This window comes from Melanotaenia boesemani, chromosome 3 (genome assembly GCF_017639745.1).
Source record: "Melanotaenia boesemani isolate fMelBoe1 chromosome 3, fMelBoe1.pri, whole genome shotgun sequence".
NCBI classification, from domain to species: Eukaryota; Metazoa; Chordata; class Actinopteri; order Atheriniformes; family Melanotaeniidae; genus Melanotaenia; species Melanotaenia boesemani.
Window position 1 is genome coordinate 39,523,006 of NC_055684.1, and position 20,600 is coordinate 39,543,605.

Here is a 20,600-nt window from a genome sequence, read left to right on the forward strand (position 1 = left end):
ACTGACAATTTACCACACAAAACACTGGACAGCCTTGAAACCCTTAAAAATAAAAACAAATTTATTAGCAATCACAGGGAGAGAATCCATGACATCTACAGGAGCATCTGTTCCAATAAAAATGCTAACGTCTTATTTACAAAGTCTGCAACTGAATGTGAACTAGCCGAGCACATGCACATACAAATTGCAAATAGGCTATAATATTACACAGGTAACAAAAGCTTTCTGCAGAAGGACTCGCAGTCGCTCAAATAAACAGCCCCCCACTGCTGCTGTGGTCCCAACTATAGACATTCACAATCAGGACCATCATCAGCAGACGTGTAGACGCCGCCATGAAACGCAGAAGCTGTGTAGGGGCAATTCTACCAAAGATACACAAAAGAAAAAATATAAATACGTGAGCAGATCAGTGGCTGAACCTATCAGAAGACATTTTCAGAGGAGATGGAGGTGTTGTTGGACTGCTAAGGCTTTCACAAGAAGATATCAGGGTACAGAAGGAGCTGCGACATCGAGCATCCAATGCTTTTCATCCTCTGATGTCTGGAAGTCCAGAACAAACACTGGCCTTCTGTTATCCAACGCCCGGGCGAACAGCGTTCAGGCTCTTCTTTAAAAAGAAAACCTTTAACAACCTGAGAGCCGCAAGCACGCTGCAAAGCTACAGAACAGTTGAAGGCTACAAGTGAAACAGCATTCAAATGAGCGGGCAACCAAACGTTTTCTCACATTTCTCATCATTTCATTCCTCATTCTTCCTGGACTTTTCTCAGACATCATAATGTGTTTATGTGATTACAAACATAAAATGAGATTGTCGACGAGCGGTGTTAAGTGTAATCAAGGGATCTACGCTGCGTCTGAGTTAGACGCTGCATTGGGCAATAACCTGTCTGATTGTAGCCGAAGGCACTTAAAATTTTCTTAAGATTTTTGCCTCTGACACAACTGCTCCAAAAGAAAGAAAAACATCTCATTTTTCATTTTTCAGTTTCATATGTAAACTTGGGTTCAAGTCACTGGATAACTGAGAAACTTTCATGTGCCGGCAGATAAAATGCAGGCTACGTTGCTAAGAGATTATCAGGACTTAAAAGGCATTAGCAAAAGCAACCATCGGCATTTGACAAACAACCGTTCTACAGTACAACCACACAATGTCACACGAACACCGAATGCTGATGGGCAACACAGCAGATGTTTGATGGCGGGATAGAGGAGCACCGACCAACTGGATTCAGGGAACAGTAAGCTGTAATACCAGTAAGATTCCTGGAAACCATGAGAAGAAAAAGGAAACCTTCATGATGTACACAGATGCAGAGCATGTCCATAATGGCTAGTGATAAGGCAAGGCGAGTATGGACAGTCCACCCTCTGGCCCAGTAGTGTTGCACGGGGTTACACGGCGATGGTGGCGTACTGGGTGGTGCGGGTGGTGCAGGTAGTGATGGTAGTGAGCAGAGAGAGCCAGTGGAAGGGACCCATGACCGTAGCGGGGCTGAGGCCAGAGCTGTGACCGGGGGAGGGGGGTGAGGGCGGTCCTTCAGCTTCTCCGTGACTTTGAATGCTGGATGAGCCACTGCAGTGTGATGTCTGGAGGAGGGATGTGGAACACGTTAAAGTCCTTTCTGTCGCTCCTACGGGTTCAAATATTCAACATGTGCGTGCTCTAAGGATGGCCGCAGAATTATTCACCCATGCTTCCAACACCCCCACCCCCACCCGGCTAACACCATGATGCCTCTTGCTAACCTTAGTCCCCCAGCAGCCGGGCGCTCTGGCTGTGGTCTACACAACAGCACCGTGGCCTGTTTATGGAGCGCTATGCTGGTCCGGCTTTGCATCACTGCTGAAAAAATAAATCTGAATGGTTCTTCTGTTTCTACATCAGTTGGTAAACATCTTGGTAAATTGACGCCACCTTGTGGTGGTCATAATACACTACTACTACTACTACTACTACAAGTTGGATTACTACCATTACAACCAGGTGCTGGTTAAGCCAAAAATATTCCCATAGCAAGACAACAGAAGCATAAACTATTTAGAAATCTTTCCATATCCCTCAGGTGCAGGCGGCTGGATGCTTGATCACCTGAAGTTATGTGGTGACTCAGACAGCTGCAGAGCTCTGCAGTAATCCCGTCTGACTCCACATCCGTGCGGGTAATGTGAACTTATTCTGTAATCGAGTGTTTTGTGAAAACAGATGCCCATGCTTCAGATTAAGCAAACATTAGCAGTTTGTAATGTTTATGCCTCAAATACACACATCAGGAAAGTGATGACTGAGGCACTGCCAGACCAGGAGAGGTGAGCTAATGAAACTGCAGCTCCTGTGATTGATGTCTTTCTGAAAATGTGCAGACATGTACTTTGACATCGTAACATGTGATTTAGATATTACAGCCTCTCCGTCTACACTGACGATGCCGCCTCCTCATCCTCTGCTGGGAGTGATGCACATTCTCCTCGAGTGGTTTGGTCTTTACTGCTCATCACTAGTGGAAGTTACGGTTCTATTTGATTTCTTTTATTGGTTTTACGGTTTGTTTTTAAAGCACTTGTTATTGCTTCCTGCACCCCGCACTTTGTCTTCTACATGAAATGTGACGTACAGATAAACTTCCCTTGCCTTATAAAGTGTCGGCTGTTTTCTCTACCAAGGGAATTTCTAGTTGTAGTTTACATCTTTAAGGTTATGCATTTAGTTCTACTTTAAGGAAGGCGCTGCACTGGCATCATGCTCTCATGTAGCCCCGCCTCTCAGGTAAGGTTACGGTTGGTTGTGGGACTGCAGCGAGATTACAGTTTAGAGACCATATCTTCAGCCTGACCTGCACCCGTAGGTGGAAACGGGGCTTTAGAGGCGGATTCTCCACCCAGACTGGAGCAACCCTCTATCTGAACCCCTGAATGTGCCGAGTCCAGGGACCACCGTGTGGGAAAACAAGCGAAGATTAGGCATCTTTCTAGAACGATGTACATTAACAAGCTGGTGGAAATAAACAGATACGATGGACAAACTCAGCTCTGTTGTATGGAACTAACTTTGGAGGGATATTTCCTCATTAATGGTAATAAAAAATAAGATTAATGTTGAAATTCTTCCTTATTTTGACCTGATGCAGCTGTTTTCATTGACCATCCATACAGTCTTACACTAACGCTCTAAAACTATAAATCAAGATTGAAAAAAGTTTTGTCCTGTTATTTAATAAGCTTTTATATTTTGAAATGTGTAATAAGAAGGTTGAGTGGCTATAATCTGGTGCATGATGGGAAACATGCTCAGCTGGACTTTATTGGTGAAAAGTTTTGATGCTGAATTGTTTTTAGATTTCCAGAGACGGAGTGACCTGCTGTCGCTGGGAGAAAATGGAAAACTTACTTATATTCTGTTTCTATTTACAGTCCGGAGAAGAGGATCAGGAAGGGAACAAAACAGCAGAAGAAGAAAGAAGACGAGGACAACTGTAGAAATAGTGCGAGCTAATGTTGGGCGGCTGGAAACAACTTCAGGGACATGAACGCTGAACTCAGCACTGCCCACTAGTGGAGGACCTGACTTAACCACGGCATGAAGGTACGAGGACGGCGACGCTTGAAATGGACGTCACTATTTACATACGTAAGGAGCAGAAATGGGCCTTTAGTGGTCGAAGCCACTTCCCTCAAAAAATACTTTTACATATTAGGAAGAACCATCTTGTTTTAAGATCTTTTCTCTCAAAGTGAAGAAACAAGCCTGAAAAGAAGCATCAACAGGCTGGTTTAGAAAGTTTTTCACAACCTGTTTTAAGATGTTTCTCACTCATCTAAAGTCTAGATTTTTATTCTTCTTTCAGGAAATCTTAGCGGGTGTCAGTTTTGTACTGCATGGACAGATCATTTCACTTGATTAAAGTCTGAATCTTCTCAATTCCAGCGTTTTGTACTCTGCTCATGTTTGAAGTCTTTTCATTTGCAGGATCCATCCTCGTTTTTACCCAACAAACGTTTGTCTGATATTTACCTATGTTGTCTTTCTCTTTGCAGGAGACAGAGTAGCAGCAGATCTCTCGGTCCTGAATGGCTGAAAGGTTCCTGCAAACAGAAATGACACAAAAACTAAAGCTCATCTGTGGACACAGCCATTACATCAGTCACTGATGAGCTAGTGTGCTGCCCCTGTCTGTTCCTCCGGGTGGAATGAGATTTAATACACAGGAATTATTCCTCACATCTTTTCAATAAGCTGCTTCTCATCGAGTGCGTTGGGTAAGTCTCGTTTGTTGCCGAGTACTAGAACCTGTAAAATGAGAGAAGAGAATGGGGGTGTTGATCAATATCTGGCACAGAAAAGCAGCAGAGTTCACACAGCTGGACCTCATCCAGAATGCTTCAAGTTTAAAGACTAAATAAACTGTGTGGTGTCACGTCGCAGCAGGAAGAAGGCTACACGTCAGACACCAACTCAATTATCCCGGCTAATCATTTAAAAAACTAAGATAAAGGCTTTGTTCGGGTTTAAATGACCACATCTAAACGTGGTTAAAACTGAGTCACAGCAACTGATGGGCAGCGGTGAGTCATGTTTTTAAATTCAATCACTGCTTGTGGCTGGAGTCAAACGCTCCAACAAGTCACCATCACAGATGAACTCTTACAGGAATTCCTTGTAGTTGTGGTTTGTCTAAAAGGTTGTGCAGCTCGTTTCTGGAAGCTTCAATTTTTTCTCGATCTGCTGCATCCACCATGTAACTACACAGAAACAGAAAGGAAAAAAGAAAAAGATTCTATTTAAGGGGATTTTTGAATAAGAAAATCACTTTCAAATATTAATGAGCAGCTTCTGCGACACTTTTTCAGCATCCAGCTGTAGGAGCAGTGAATCGTCGACACTTACACAATAGCATTCACTCCTCGACAGTAGCGCTCCCACATGCTTCTGAAGCGGGGTTGTCCACCTATGTCCCATATCTGAGGACCGAAGGCAAAAAGCCAAATCAGAGGTGCAACGGACATGTTGTAAGAGTCACCGCGTCACTGCAGGATAGTCTGAGCTGGGTGTTCCTGCCTTACCTTTATCGTCACGTTGCCTTTAGTGACCTTCCGCATGTTGAAACCGACTGTGGGGATCATGTCTTCACTGAACTGTCCTGACTACACAAGACAAACACATCACAAAAGGCAGCACATCAGTGAAAGCACCAGTCTGGATCTTTCTGATCCAGAAGCCACATGAGAGGCATTTTGGACATACATGAATAAACTAGGAAAAGATTTGGTTACTACAGTCATTTTTTCCATGCTGAATTTGAACATTTGCCCTTTGACTCCATGAATCATGATGAGATGATCTTATTAATGTGTCATTAAGCAGTCCAGGTCCCAAGCACTCTAAATGTGGACATACAGTCAATATTTAGTACAATAACAGAAGGCTTGTTAAAGTGCCGAGCGTGTGCCGTAAGTTTAAAATCAGAGAAAAATCAATATGTTTGCTGACAATCCTTAGAGGCCAATGACTAATAGAAGTCTTGGACACACAGACTTCTGCAGGGCAAACACAGTACTTTCCCCAGCGATGTCTTTATGCAGACATCTTCAGCCTTCTGCTTGTTGTGGAGCCTTTCTTTGGCCTCATCTTCAGTTAATCAGCTCACACAGAGATAAGACAACTCAGAATGTCTAAGATATCTTCGTTTTACATTTAGGACTGTCATCAGTCATCGAGCCGATAAGTTTTGGATGTGTTTGCTTGATTTTCAGCTAACTTCAGCGTTAATCTGGTTTCCTACATTGTTGATGTGTGTGCTTTATTGTCTATATTTATATGTGCTTTTGTTTTTAGGCACTCAAAAGACATTTAATGTTTTTACAAAGTTTTAGAACCACGTGAGTGCCAACAGAGGATAATGAATGTTAAACCAGTAATAGATTCTGCATACCACTTATAATACTTAATAACCTGTTTATAAAGTCCCATGTGGTATATAGTCTTTTTAAGGCTTGGTTGTCTGAGTCCAGTCCAAAACAGAACCAAAGGAAAAAGCAGCTTTGTTCTTAACAACAAATCAGACAAAACTGCCATAAAGCTGTAGGGAAAAATCTTGTCTTTGAAAGTAGGGCTGCCTGACCACTTCCTTCGGGTAGAGCATAACCAAACCAGCTCGGCCAGGTATCACTAACTAGACTAACAGGTAAACCAACTACAGCTGTGACAGCGCTATGAATCTCAACACCAACCAGAGGAGCTCCCATGGTGGTGGAAAACAAAAACAGGTGCAGAAAACGAGCCTGGCAACACCTAGCTCACCGTAGCACACAACAAGCCAGTTAAGGATGGCAGCCTTTGGCCATGACTGCACTAAATGTCTTCCGCGCGCCGGTGCACGCTCCTAGCTGCATGACGTAGACGAAACAAACTGCTTTAAAATGTGATTAAAGGCCCTTATTGTACACATACCGTTCGTGCTGTAATTCCGGAAGCTATTACAACGCTCTGGCAAGTCCATTCACATGACCGCTTTCGTAAGTAAGCGCAGTCATACCAAGAACTTCGTCATTCCAGCTAGCCAAACAACAGCTGTTTGCGTTTCTGCTGCTGTAACATCTGCTATTTTTACTCACACCAAAACATCCCAGGTGTGCAGATACCTTTCTTATCCTTTACCGTGACAGCCAAGATATTTCATGGCAGTTAAACCAAGTTTTTAACATTAACAGAAACCTTCGCCCACAGCCTCTCCAGTGACTAGCCTCGGCCCACACTGACTATGCGTCTTTGCTAATATTTAGCTACTTACAGCAATCACATTTACAAATGTGGTTTTTCCGGAGTACTGAAGTCCCACCAACGTGAGTTCCATCTCTTCTTTCCAAAACAGCGACCTGAACCAGTCTAACAGTCTGTTTATGAGGGCCAGCATCTTGGATGACACAGTAATCGCAGTCTCGCTCAGTGGCCGTCTGGATGGGAAGTGGCTAGCAGTCTAAACAGGAAGCAGCTAGCTGCTTTGTCATGTCATGTGATCAGCGACTGTTTTCTTCTTCTGCTCCTCCTGCTCCTGATTCTTCTTCTTTAGTTTTTATGGTCGTTTGTAACCATCGTGTGGAGTCCATGTGTGGAGTTAGTTCCATATGTGCTCAGTTCTATCAGCAAAACATTATGCCACTGATACTATTATTTACCTCTCTTCCTTTAATCTCTAACGCATATCAGCTTTTTTTGTTAATAAAAACTATAAATTAAATTATTTCACTCAGGAGCCTCATATTCGTAAGATGATATTCTTTCCTGTCTCAAACTCCTTGGTAAACCTTTAGAATGGTATAGACACAATTTATAACCTGCCAAAAAGGATAACAGGTTCTAGGCTGAGACTGAGGAGGTTTTTGTTTTAAAATCGGTTGAAATCAATCAAGAATTTAATATTTTAAATATTTTAAAGATTATAGGTCAAAGGTCATCCCATCTTGTAAGTCCTATAAAGGGACAGTTTTACAGAGACATGTACTGGGTCATGGTTTAAAAAGATTAGTCTAGTTATACATTATAGATAGATAGATAGATAGATAGATAGATAGATAGATAGATAGATAGATAGATAGATAGATAGATAGATAGATAGATAGATAGATAGATAGATAGATAGATAGATAGATGTGTAAAAAATACTTGCTGTTATTCCTAGGTGGGGGCGTGACCAACCTGGTGTGACCCCACAGCTGTCAGATGATGCTTCTGAGGAAGACTGGAGTTGCCAGTGGAAACATGTCTAGGTAAGAGCAACAAACATCCTCTACCCCAGCTTTGTCTGAAAGAAGAAACCTTTAATACAGAATCTTGTCTTGAATATATTGTTTACTGATGACATGTACTCACATAGAATTAGCCAAATCAGATCATCATCTCCTATCAGTGCTGTAAATACGACAATTTAAATATATTTTTCACGCCTGGAAGGAAAAAAACCTCCTATTCATCAACTTCAGTTCAGCATTTAATACCATCATCCCAGAGCAGCTGGGATGATGGTATTAAATGTTATAGGGGCACCTGTCGTAACCTCTTACTCTGTTATGGTGTTTGATTTGATTTTTTTTTTTAACTTGTCCTGTCGAGCATCATAGCAGCAAAATGATAATCTGGTTGCTGTATTGTGCTGAACAAATTTGCTCTGCCAATGGGAGGCCTATGGGTAAGGCTCCTCTTGATAATGTGATTTATTTATTTATTTACTTTGAATCACAGAATCTATGTAATCTTGCTGGACCTGACCGGAGGGGACAGAAAATGATGGAAAACAGCTAAAAGAGCAAAAGGGAAAGAAGAAAGGAGACAAAAAGATCACAGACAGAAGGAAACGACCCTTCAATCCACCCCATCACCAGACAACAAACTGTTACACCTGTACATGAACACACCAGAAAATTTCCTACAACTTTTACAAAAGCAGAAACACACAGAAAAAACAGGGCTGCTAGTCATTAAGAGTTTTTAAATAATAACCAAATCAAAAAGACAAAACAGCGACCAGATACTAACTCACAGGAAAAATAAAAAAATAAAAAATAATAATTATCGCTTAGTATTAAAACCCACTGGACAACTCAGTGACTGTGTCAGCATGCAGAGCATGAGGAAGAGGAGTGATCAGTGATGAAGAGTGGTGAGTGAGATCATGCAAATGCGACCACGCCTCCACAGATGCCAGAGGCAGACCAGGACCTGGGCCGGGCCCTCAGCAGCAGGCCCTGGAGCACCAACCCAAGCCACCCCACCACAAAGACGACTCCAGCCCCACCCGAAGGGCGGCAGAGGAGAGCCCCAGCAAGAGCCCCCCAAGGTCTTGGGGCACAGGTCCCAGTGGGCCAAGATCAGCAGCCACCGGCCCCACCAGGGACCGGCCACCCAGGGCAGCCCAAGTGAAGGGCCCAGGGCCCCAGGAGCCCAGAGGCAACCGCCCCACCCCCCAAAGGCAGAGGGCCCGCACCATGCATAGGAGGACCAGGCCCCCCCAGACAACCACCCGGCATAGGCCAGCACACACCCCGATGTTCCAGCCACACACCCCGGGTACCAGGGTGCCATCGACCCCCTCCCCCCACCCGCCACCTACTCCAATCTGCACCCCATATAACCCCACACTCACATCCTCCCCCGCACCGCACCCACAATCACTCACCACCACAGTCACGCCACACACAACCCACCCACCATGCCCCGTGGGGGACACCCCAGGCGGACCAGAGGCCAGTGAGCCCCAAGCACCCCCCCTTGACCCAACCCCCACAGAGCCAGCAGCTCACCAGCGCAGCCACCCCGCATTTATCTCTTGGTAGTAACAACTCCACTTTTTTGGTTAATTTACAGAACTCAGATGTGGCTCAAAGGTAAAAGTCAAAAGCAGAATTCCACAACAGTATACAGAAGACCAGACGGATAATAACTTTTACTTTAAGACTCTTGAAGAGATTTCTTCCTTTTCAAGACAGAAACATTTTTCAGTTTCCAGCTAGGAGCTATAATCAGTTTTCTTCAGCCAGTTAAAAAAGATATTTATGTAATTTTAAAGGGATTTCTGTGAGGATCTCATTTTCAAATAAGAGACTTGAAACATTTCAACCCATTTTAGGACTAAAATACCCTTTTAGTAATTATAAAAATGGACCTCATGCCCCTATAAAGGTGTTAAAGATGCAATGGGCTATAATCTCTAAAATGTAAAATTCTTGATTGAATTCAAGAAGCCATTTTGTCTGGTTTAAAATTGTAATTCAATGAGTCAAGAATTGGATGGAATATAATCTTTAAAATATGTGGCTCCTGAATGAAATCCTGGTATTTCTAGACAGAAATAACGGCTTAGAGCCATAACAGTGATGACACATAATTCCCCTTTAAAGGTACTATAGGCCGTGTAAAGACTACAGAAAAACTCTCCTGAATGAAATCAGGCCATTTAAAGGCAGAATCAATATTTCACTGATAATGTTGAAACTGTAATCACTTCTTGCTGGTAAAAAAGAAACTCCTGCAAATGCTTGTGACGCTCCTTTCTGGGTTTTGTCGAAGGTGAAAAGAACTTGTTGGGCTATATTATGTTGAAAATAACTCCACTGAAGGAAATGAAAGCATTTAAAGGTAGAGGCAGCTCTAAGTGAGGAGTGGTGATCATCTTCTGGTGAGGGGAGAACTCAGCTGCACTGCTTTCCTGCATCTTTGATGACGTCTCCACAATCAAAATGACTTTATTCATAATATCTATGGCACAGAGCTGTTGCATAATCCACTGTCATGAACATCAATCTTTAATAAATCATCATGTTAATCAGCTGTACATAGTAAACACAAACAAGCATGAAGCAAAACAAGCAGGTAAAACAGCAAAGCAGCAACATGCCTGCTATCATATCCGATCACAGGGCGATGCAGTTTCTGTTACACCATCCATTCTTTGGCACTTGCAGCACTACACACCTGCTTCCACCATTTCTGAGTATTTGTATAAGAGCACTTGCAGCTTGGAGGTCTTCCAGCTGTTCTGGCTGTGGAAATGTGCCGCAGCAAGACCACTGAGCACCTTGCAAGGTGAAGTTGTTAAAAATCTGTTTTAGTCAAGAGTTATTGTACAGTTACTGTAGAAGAAGATGATAACAGCAAAACATTCATATGAACAGACATGTGAAAAAGAAATTTCTACAAGCAACTTAATAAAGTCCAGTGGTCCTAAGCAGGTCCTAAAATGAGGTAAATGTGACCTCAGATGCATAAAAACACATGATATATTGTGTCCTATTACAGCTTCCATAGGAGTTAAGAGGCTAAGTAGCAGCCAGGCCGTGGCATGAAAACAATGCCAAGGACGAAAGATGAAAGTCAGTGTGGAAAGGGTTATAGTCAGATAAAGATTAGTCACATCCCAGTAAATTCAGCTCAAAGGTCAAACCGTGCAAAACTCAGAGAAACTATAAAAGCTCAAGAATTATATTCTAGATTCTACAGGCCTCAACTAGCATGTTAAAACTTCCACGTCCGTGTCTCCCACACGAGACTGGGAGCTACTAGACTGGTCCTCCAATCCAGCCCTGACACAGAAGACTTTACAGAGTTTATCACTTCTGTTTTTAACATTAAACTAGCTTTGTTGGGCTTTTTATGGAGCCAAATTAAATAGATTGAATTTTCTCTACTTTACTGATGAGTGACCAAGTTTCATAAGCGATTAAACAGGGAAGTACCTGCAACCCTTTCATGGCTGAAAATAGGGGCAGAAACACGTTTTTCCTTCTTCTCACAGTTTCAGTCATGAACTAGTTCTATGAATTATGCATGTCTATGCACAGCATGTCAGCACACACACCTCACACCAAGCGTCAAGCACGGTGGTGGAGGGATGATGATTCAGACCTGGACACCTTCCAGTTACGGAGGTGACCGTCAGCTCGACTGTGAGCCGAAATATTCTGGAGTCAAACACGAGGCCATCTGTCCTACAGTTAAAGCTGGCCGGTCAGCGCGTCTCAGAGGCTCAAAGTCTGGACTTGAAACAAAGCTGAGCGTAAATAAATGGCCTCAAGATGGAGCACAGTGTTAAAATGATGTTCACATCCTTGGTGATGCTGACTAAACATTTAAGGCCGTCCTCCTTCCTGCTGTCGCCATCTCTGCCAGTCGGTCTGGTGTATGTTGGGAAACTTTTTATACCTCCTCGTTTCAGGTGCGGTCCTGGTCTGTCTTCGTTTGGAGGGCTGAGGGTAGGAATGGGATCTGTATTTCCTCTCAGCTTTACACACTAAATAATGCAACAGAGTAAAATGCTGTGTGTTGTTGTCCATCTGAAGCCACATTTATCTCATTAAAAGATGTGAAACCTTTAAACTTTGAACTTAAAAATATTCTGTCTTTTTCACATGATTTGATTGATTGATTCATTGATTGATATTTATTTCAAACAAAAAATAACACAAATGAATAAGAGTAAAGAAAAAATGATGGCGGTAACTTTAACTCCGGTCTGAGACGCTCGCTGCTCCGTCTGTCGGCTCAGTCGGTGCTGATGCAGAGCTTAAAAGAGATCAGACGGGTTAAAAAAGAAGGGATTTCTTAGTTTCTGTCTTTCTGTTTGTGCAATGAAATCTCATTTCATTACCTGTGGTCTGACAACCGTGGTGTAATTCTGAGGGGAGGCTGCACTCATTACTGTTGTATAAATGGTAATTCTGGGAGGTTTTTAAAACAGAAGACAAACAATTATATAAAAGGTTATTAAATATGTAGATATGGGTAAGAACAAGCTGAATAAAGCTTTGCATGGAACCAGCAGAACGTGACTGCAACTCAGCTGCCGGTAAGCGTGCAAACTGTTCTGCACTGAAGAGGCTGCAGCAAAGATCTATTGATAGCACGGCTGTTGTTGGACATGAGGAAGTAAAACTGCTGTGCAAACAACTGTTACAGGTCATATGATTGTTGAAATAGATATAGATAGATAACTTCTTCCTTACCCATTACACACTGGATAGAGTGACAAAACCTGCAGGATGAGACTCAGTTAAAAATCTGTAAATTGAGAAATGTGCGGTTTGTCTACTTGTCCACACTTGCCTGGTACAGTGAGGTCATGTTGATGTGATCTTGACCTGTTGCATTTAGTGCCTTGTTTGCTGCTTCCCTGAGAAACAAACACACAACGGCAGTGTAAAAACAGTCGCAGAACTTTGTGGAGTGTGTGATCGTCATGTGAGATGACGCACCTGCGATGATCTGTTGGTGGAGGAGGAAGCCAGTGGTCAAAGTTCGTCTCCACTCTGAACCATCTGAAAACAGTCAGGTTGATAATGCACTTGTTTGTTCAGTTAGGTAATCACACGAATGTCTTCTTCTTACCCTCCGCTTATTGGCTCCAGTGGCCAGATATCAGCAGGGCCCGTTCGATCTCTGGTGATTACGACCCCTTCCCCCGCTCGCACCCCGCCCACGATGTAATACACCCCCGTAATGATGGGGGTTTTCGACAGACGCATGACTGCATCCTGAAAGTCCTCTGCTTCCTCCAAAGTCTGCATGAGTTACACACAATTAGTTTCCTTTCCTGGTGCGGGGAACCACTCTGATCTACCGGCTTTAAGAGCCAACTCACCTCCCTCACCAGCCAGCTGGCTGGAGATCTGTGAAGCAGGAAGGCAGACACGACATTCTTCCACCAGTTCCACCAGTGCTCTGTTCCTGATCAACCACAAACAAACATGAAGACGCCAAGAAACATCCAAATCTGCCATTAACCGTGAGCGCTCTTACCCCGCTGGTCACCGGAGATGGTGAACTTGTGAGGACTCTGTCCCGTCCACAAGCCAACGTAGCCAGCAAATGAAGTTCCCTGGTATGCAGCCTGTAAGGGTGGTCCACGAGCAAACGTGAGCCTTAACAGCAAATCATTACATCTTGGACTAGACAGGTGTAGAAAACGGATGGATGACATTTACTGCTCATGATTCTGCATGATGACTGCTCTATAATAAAGTCTGTGTAGACATCCAGGTCTTACTGATCCCACTGGATGTCTCCTCCAGCGTCCCAGGCTGTCTGCAGCAGCCGGGTCAAACTGGACAGTTAAATATCAGCAGAACTTCCACATTTCACCCTTTTTGTTCTAGAGCAGATAAAAGCATCGACACGGTTTCATTCAAGAATTTTTCCTTTTAGAAAACATTTTAAACCTGAAGAGTTGAAGGAAATGAGAGAAGTTTCAACTTTATTTCATTTATGATTTTTCATATAAGAGGACGGTCATCCCCAGAACCTCTACATCACTGGAAGGTCCTTCAAGGATCCTGGACAACTATTCCTGGAAGGTCATTCAAGGATCCTGGACAACTAATACTGGAAGGTCCTTCAAGGATCCTGGACAACTATTCCTGGAAGGTCCTTCAAGGATCCTGGACAACTATTCCTGGAAGGTCCTTCAAGGATCCTGGACAACTATTCCTGGAAGGTCATTCAAGGATCCTGGACAACTAATACTGGAAGGTCCTTCAAGGATCCTGGACAACTATTCCTGGAAGGTCATTCAAGGATCCTGGACAACTATTCCTGGATGGTCCTTCAAGGATCCTGGACAACTGTTCCTGGAAGGTCCTTCAAGGATCCTGGACAACTATTCCTGGAAGGTCCTTCAAGGATCCTGGTCAACTATTCCTGGAAGGTCCTTCAAGGATCCTGGACAACTATTCCTGGAAGGTCCTTCAAGGATCCTGGACAACTATTCCTGGAAGGTCCTTCAAGGATCCTGGACAACTATTCCTGGGAGGTCATTCAAGGATCCTGGACAACTATTCCTGGAAGGTTCTTCAAGGATCCTGGACAACTATTCCTGGAAGGTCATTCAAGGATCCTGGACAACTATTCCTGGAAGGTCCTTCAAGGATCCTGGACAACTATTCCTGGAAGGTCCTTCAAGGATCCTGGACAACTATTCCTGTAAGGTCATTCAAGGATCCTGGACAACTATTCCTGGAAGGTCCTTCAAGGATCCTGGATAAAAGGAACAGAGAGGCGGCAGAACCAACGATTTTTGCATATTTTAACGGAAACTCGAGACACAGCTAGAGGACGCAGTTCAACTCGTGGATAAAATCCGGTGTGAACACAAACCGTACTTTTCCATTCTTGAGGAAAACTATGTTGATGGTCAGATTCCTCAAAACTGGATGTGGATAATCAAGATTCCTGCCATGGTACACGTTCCCATTTTGGTCCTGAGCTACGATGCTGGTGCAGAACCTACAGAGAAAGACGGGTGATGGACACGTCAGGGAGGGGTTCATGTCATTCCTACATGTCTGTTGTATGTGAAACGTTACGTACGCAGTGATTTCATACGCAAAGTTAAGAAGGATGATATCCGACAGGTTTCCTCCCAGCTGCGAGGCCATGCCGCGGATCTCGCCTGCGTAAGGCTGAGGAACGTACTTTTCCAGGGAATTCACAATAGGGATGACAGCATGATGAACCCATTTAGGAACAGCAGAACTGGGGAAAAAGACCAAAAACATGGTGGTTACTGTTAACATGGGCAGAGAGGCAGATATAAACAGAGACTAAACACATCTTACATGTTAATGTAGATTATATTTCTATTGCTGGGTGCAATAACGAATCATTTATGAGCTAATTTGATCATTTTAATGACTAAATGCTGAGTTTTTAAACAAAAAGTTGCAACTACTGAGCTGTAAGAAGGCAGCCCTGCTGCTCTGTGCAGAGATATTTTTATCTCCTCTTTAGACTTGTTTAGTATTTTGAGGAGCATTTGAGACGTTAAGGGAAATGCAGGTAACTATGGTCTGATGCAACACTTTTACTCTCAGTTCCTGGAAGCTTGTTGGGAGGTAGAAAGACATTTTAGAAAAGTTAAAAAACAGCAAACAAGCAAACCTTAAAAACAAAACAGAACTTCTGCTGGCTGCTTGGATAGTCCAGTTATTACAGCGTTATGAAGTGAACAGATTAGTATTACATATATTTATTGCACACACTAAATTAAAAGTTAGAAAGTAGGAGCTGTATTTAGCTTCGCGGTAAAAACTGGAAAGTCTGCCTGAAGGCAGCAGGTTGGACAACCAGCTGGATGGGAAGAGCCCTTCAAAATGTTTTTTGCTTTCTAGAGCCAGCAGGTCAAATACTGAGTGTTTAGTAACTAAATACTTCACCTGAGTACCGTACTTACTGCATTTTAGATTTTTATTACTTACAAAAGAAGACAAGATGTGATCATTTATATTCCCTGGACAAAAGAACATCATCACCATCATTAACTAAGCTAACAGGCCGGAGCCTCCTATTGGATGATTCCTGTAGGGTGATAAACTTCCAGCTGCAACTAGTTATTTAACCCCAACTGATGCAACGAGCAGCTTCTCATGTCTTAAACAACCATGAGGAAAAACACATCCGTGGTCGTGGAGAAGATGGTGGTCTGTTCCAGAAGGGTCAGATCATCAAGCAGAGGAAACATCTCAGGAGAAGCAGAAACTAAAAAACTGGGTTCAGAAGTGTCCAACGCATCATTAAAACTGGAAGGATGATGGGAACCATCGTCTTCCAGGAAGAAACGTGGTCAGAAACACATCCTGAATGATGCTGATTAAAGGTTTGGTGGAACCAGATGGAAGAAAAACAGCAGTAGAACTCAGGACGATGTTTATTAGTGAAAGTTAGAACATTTCAACGTGAACAATGTGAAGGAACTCAAGGGACTGAACAGCTGTGGAGCCAGAAGAAAACCACTAACCAGTGATGCTAAATGGAGAAAAGGGCTTCAGGTTGCTAGGGAGCATAAAGACTGGACTCTGGAGCCATGGAAGGTCTGATGAGTCCAGGTCTACCCTGGTCCAGAGTCATGGGAGCAATTGAATACATTAAATAAATTGAAAAATTACAATATTTACACAATGTGTCACTCTTCTTGACTTTTTCCCATTTTATATTACTTTATAATAATTATTTCACCAAAGCAGGACGATGATTTCTAAATACGTTTAATTACTGCTAGTTCATTTTACTTGAGTAGGATTTGACATCAAACAGGATACTTATATTTCTGCATTTTTACTTGAACATAGCCTACTGTATGTTTACTTTTATTTAAAGGTCATTTTAAGAAAAATCCCCCACTGAGGTGAAAAGATCCAGAAATGGAGGAAACAGGATCAGGAGTGCAGATGAAGGCTTTCCAGGAAAAAGGAAATAACATAATTTAATTAATAATAAGCATTTAAGTGTCTTTGATATCATGTAGGGTGTCTTTTTTTTGACGTAGTAATAGATTACTTATTACACTTTCTGAGTACTAGTCTGACAGGTGCTCATATGAACCAGAACTTTCTGAGACTTCTTTTATCGGTTTTTATAGATTAAATTCCTTTTCTGACCCACTTTTGTGAGACTAGAAACGTTTATAAAACCGTGAAGACAAACTTACTCGATGACCGTTGCGGCGGCTTTGTTCAGGTAGTCTGCGTCAAAGACTTGGAGAAGCGGCGTCCAGCGGACTTCTGGACTATCGTCCAGGCTGATCTTCACCGTGGGGGGCGCGAACTGTGGCCGGCACGAGCCCGCCAGCGCGAGCACCGCCACCACGGTCCGCAACATCATCACAGCGGCGGTCCGACTCTGACACGGGACGAGGCCAAGTGCTTCCCTCCGGGGGAAGACGGTCTGAAAACCACACTCACACTTCCGCTACAAGTCTTTCAAAATAAGATGAACGCAAACCTCGCCTTCCGTGTCTGTCACCAGGGAGACCGGAACAAAAAAAAAAAAAAAAAAAACAGCAGGAAGGGGGAGAAGTTTCTACAATCAAATAAAGACAAAACTCAGACTATTCTGTTTGGTAACAAAGAGAGGAACGGATTAGGATTACATTTTAAAGCTTATCATGAAATAATGCTTTACTGTTTTATGTAAAGCACTTTGAGTTGTTTTGTTCATGAAATGTGTTACACTAATAAACTTGCCTTTACTCCAGCTCCTTGGTTAGGGGTCAACCAGAGCCTTCGACATCATTGACTTCGCTGTAAGAGCGGTCATGTGGGTCATGGAGCCTCCAACAGTTCCAAACAAAGCCCGCGCTGCTAGACTACTACGAACACACAGCAGCGATTGGATTACTGAGATTGAAAACTAAATAAACAAATACACGTTTTTCAGTGAATCCATTATTATGTTCATGTTAATTTAAGTTATGATCAAGACATGTTTGACAATAGATTAAATAAGTGTAACCGGCACAATAATGTCATACATTTTTGGAGGGAAATATTCATCTCAACCAACAAGCTAGCATTTACTAAAGATCAGACATGATGGTCCTCATTAGCCTCTATATTTCTTACTGCTAACCGTCCTACAATTACTTTAGTAAGGTTAAATGATCAGCTTGTTAGGGCGTATTTTCATCTATTAAAGCCAGCCGTGTGTAGCATGAAATGTCCCAGCAGTATGGACTTAAAGTCAAAGACACAATGCAGACAACACCGAACATCCCCTTCAGACAGGACCGGATTTATTTTTTTAACTTGATCATGCTTAGTGTATGTTCTTCCCTTTTTGTCTTGTTTTTTATTTTAAATTATGCTTCATATATTCTTATGTTTTTAATGTCTTTGTAAAGCCCTTTGAATCACCATGTTGTTGAATTGTGCTGTACAAATAAAGTTGCTTTGCTTTGAAGGCAAGGAAAGGCAGTTTATTTGTACAGCACATTTCATGTACAGGATAATTGAAAGTGCTTTACATAAAACAAAGGTATTACAGATATTTAGAAATAGTAAAAGGCAGCAACACATAATCACAATAAAATAATAAATTACATGAAAATAATTAAAAGCAAGATAAGTTAAAAAAAATGAACATGCAGATTCAATGCATAGGCACATGAGAAAAGAAATGTTTTTAAACTGGATTTAAAAATGTCTACATTTGGGGAAAGTTTAATCTCCACTGGCAGTTTGTTCCATTTGTTTGCAGCATAACAGCTAAATGCTGCTTCTCCATGTTTAGTCTGGACTCTGGTCTGGACTAGTTGACCAGAGTCTTTGGATCTAAGAGCTCTGCTAGGTTTATATTCTCTGAACATATCACAGATGTATTCTGGGCCTAAACCGTTCTGGGATTTGTAAACAATCAGAAGGTTTTAAAATCTATTCTGTGACTGACAGGAAACCAGTGTAAAGATTTCAAAACTGGTGTGATGTGTTCAGATCTCTTAGTCCTGGTTAAAACTCTAGCAGCAGCGTTCTGGATGAGCTGCAGATGTTTAATGCTCTTTTTAGGAAGTCCTGTTAAAAGACCATTACAGTAATCCAGTCTACTGGAGATGAATGCATGGATGACTTTCTCCTGGTCTTTCTGGGAGACTAAACTTTTAATCCTGTTGATGGTAAAAAGCTTCTTAGTGAAGCTTTGATGTGGCTGCTGAAAGTCAGGTCTGAGTCTATCAACACTCCAAGTTTACGAACTTGGTCGGTGATTTTAAGAGCCCGAGTCTCTCTGAAGTTGTTAATCATGGCAATAAACATATTATCATAGGAGGTGATCTCAATTGTCACCTCAGCCCTGCTATTGATAAATCTCCACCTGGGAGACAGTGGCACTCTCTTCATGCCAAGTTTGTTAATGCATTCTGTGAGGATGGGGGTTATACAGATGTGTGGAGAGCCCAGCACCCCACTGATTGAGAATATACTTTCTTTTCAAAGTGCTGCACAGTCATTCACCAGGATAGACTACTTTTTGCTTCCCAGATCTTTATTGTGTTCTGTTATTGGTTGTTCAGTAGGCCCTATCATAATCTCTGACCATGCTGCTGTATTTTTAGAATATAAATTGTCACACCCACTAACTCGTACCCGGTATTGGAAATTTAATCCCCTCATATTAACAGATGAGGAGTTCACCTCCTATTTTAGAGACAAATTTAAATTCTTCTTCTCCACAAATTCATCTTCTTCTAGTGACTTGTCTTTACTGTGGGAGACTTCAAAAGCCTTTTCACAAGGTATTATCATATCCTATACTTCTACTAAAAAGCAAAGACAGTCTGAGCAAATTAAAATAATTGAATCCAAATTAAGGCGTGCTGAAAGGGAATGTGGAGAACAGCCATCTTCACAAAAACTCAAGGAGGTGTCTGCACTTCGAAGTGCCTTGGATACTCTTCTGACAATGGAGGCAGCAAGCCAGATCAGATTTGCAAAACAAAAACTGTATGAAGGTGGCAACAAAGCAGGGCGATACTTAGCATATTTAGCTAAGAAAGAGGCTGATTCTCAAACTATTTGCTCAATTGTGGATAACCAAGGAAAGTTATCTTTCAATACCTTAAAAATTAACAGTACTTTTAAAAGTTTTTATGAAAATCTATATAAATCTGAACAACAGCCTGAGTCATTAAAGAAAATGGAAGACTTCTTTTCTTCACTGAATGAATGAATGAATGAAATGAATGAATGAATGAATGAATGAATGAATGAATGAATGAATGAAAAATACTTTATTAATCCCAAAGGGAAATTCAATATTGTAGTAGTAGTAATTTTTTAGTAAAACAATCACATTAATTAATTAAGGGCTTTGTTCTTCAGCCTGATAGCTGCTGGAAGGAAGGATCTTCTGTATCTCTCTGTCTTGCATCGGACTTGAACAAGCCTCCCACTGAACACACTCTGTTGTTTCGTCACGGCGTTGTGTAGAGGGTGTGAAGGATCTTCCATTATCCTCGTCAGCTTGTACAGAATTCTTTTTTTGATGATCAACTCCAGCGGCTCCAGAGTTACTCCAAGCACAGAACCGGCTTTCTTGATCAGTTTGTTAATTCTTTTCAAGTCTCTGGTTCTGATGCCGCTGCCCCAGCAGATTGCTGCAAAGCTGATTGCACTTTCAACAACAGACCTGTAGAACATTTGCAACATTTTGGTGCAGACGTTAAAAGATCTCAGCTTCCTTAAGAAGTAGAGTCTGCTCTGACCTTTCTTGTAAATGTACTCAGTGTTGCTTTTCCACTCAAGTCTGTTGTCCAGCTGAACTCCAAGGTACTTGTATT

General features: G+C 42.2%; 2 protein-coding genes and 1 long non-coding RNA gene across 3 annotated transcripts; 1 reads left to right on the top strand and 2 right to left on the bottom strand.

Annotated features, from left to right (window-relative positions):
• Positions 1 to 38: 38 nt before the first annotated feature.
• Positions 39 to 7,092, bottom strand: LOC121636273 (ADP-ribosylation factor-like protein 8B). Its single transcript, XM_041979655.1, has 7 exons — positions 6,801 to 7,092; positions 5,074 to 5,154; positions 4,898 to 4,971; positions 4,659 to 4,752; positions 4,233 to 4,300; positions 4,025 to 4,095; positions 39 to 1,602 (listed from the first exon to the last, which is right to left on the bottom strand). The coding sequence occupies exons 1-7, from the start codon at positions 6,921 to 6,923 to the stop codon at positions 1,553 to 1,555; spliced, it is 561 nt and encodes a 186-aa protein (XP_041835589.1). The 5' UTR covers positions 6,924 to 7,092; the 3' UTR covers positions 39 to 1,552.
• LOC121636275 lies at positions 2,705 to 3,076 on the top strand. Its single transcript, XR_006009702.1, has 3 exons — positions 2,705 to 2,794; positions 2,826 to 2,854; positions 3,005 to 3,076. It is a non-coding gene; the product is annotated as an uncharacterized LOC121636275 (long non-coding RNA).
• A 3,195-nt stretch (positions 7,093 to 10,287) lies between the features above and the next one.
• On the bottom strand, positions 10,288 to 17,248 carry LOC121636268 (N-acylethanolamine-hydrolyzing acid amidase-like). Its single transcript, XM_041979649.1, has 11 exons — positions 16,980 to 17,248; positions 14,864 to 15,028; positions 14,656 to 14,779; positions 13,298 to 13,388; positions 13,140 to 13,225; positions 12,887 to 13,059; positions 12,754 to 12,816; positions 12,605 to 12,671; positions 12,505 to 12,533; positions 12,150 to 12,219; positions 10,288 to 12,064 (listed from the first exon to the last, which is right to left on the bottom strand). The coding sequence occupies exons 1-11, from the start codon at positions 17,150 to 17,152 to the stop codon at positions 12,044 to 12,046; spliced, it is 1,062 nt and encodes a 353-aa protein (XP_041835583.1). The 5' UTR covers positions 17,153 to 17,248; the 3' UTR covers positions 10,288 to 12,043.
• Positions 17,249 to 20,600: the final 3,352 nt, after the last annotated feature.

What these genes read in the sequence shown, in the direction of transcription:
- LOC121636268 (XM_041979649.1), bottom strand. Translation starts at nt 17,152, where the DNA reads ATGATGTTGCGGACCGTGGTGGCGGTGCTCGCGCTGGCGGGCTCGTGC. An exon ending in GCCGCCGCAACGGTCATCGA is followed by an intron (nt 15,029 to 16,979) that starts GTAAGTTTGTCT and finishes CTTTTTCCCCAG; the next exon opens with TTCTGCTGTTCCTAAATGGG. An exon ending in TTTTCCTCAAGAATGGAAAA is followed by an intron (nt 13,389 to 14,655) that starts GTACGGTTTGTG and finishes CCACCCTTACAG; the next exon opens with GCTGCATACCAGGGAACTTC.
- LOC121636273 (XM_041979655.1), bottom strand. Translation starts at nt 6,923, where the DNA reads ATGCTGGCCCTCATAAACAGACTGTTAGACTGGTTCAGGTCGCTGTTT. An exon ending in AAGGCAACGTGACGATAAAG is followed by an intron (nt 4,972 to 5,073) that starts GTAAGGCAGGAA and finishes TTCGGTCCTCAG; the next exon opens with ATATGGGACATAGGTGGACA. An exon ending in AAGCAGCTTATTGAAAAGAT is followed by an intron (nt 4,096 to 4,232) that starts GTGAGGAATAAT and finishes TTCTGTTTGCAG; the next exon opens with GAACCTTTCAGCCATTCAGG.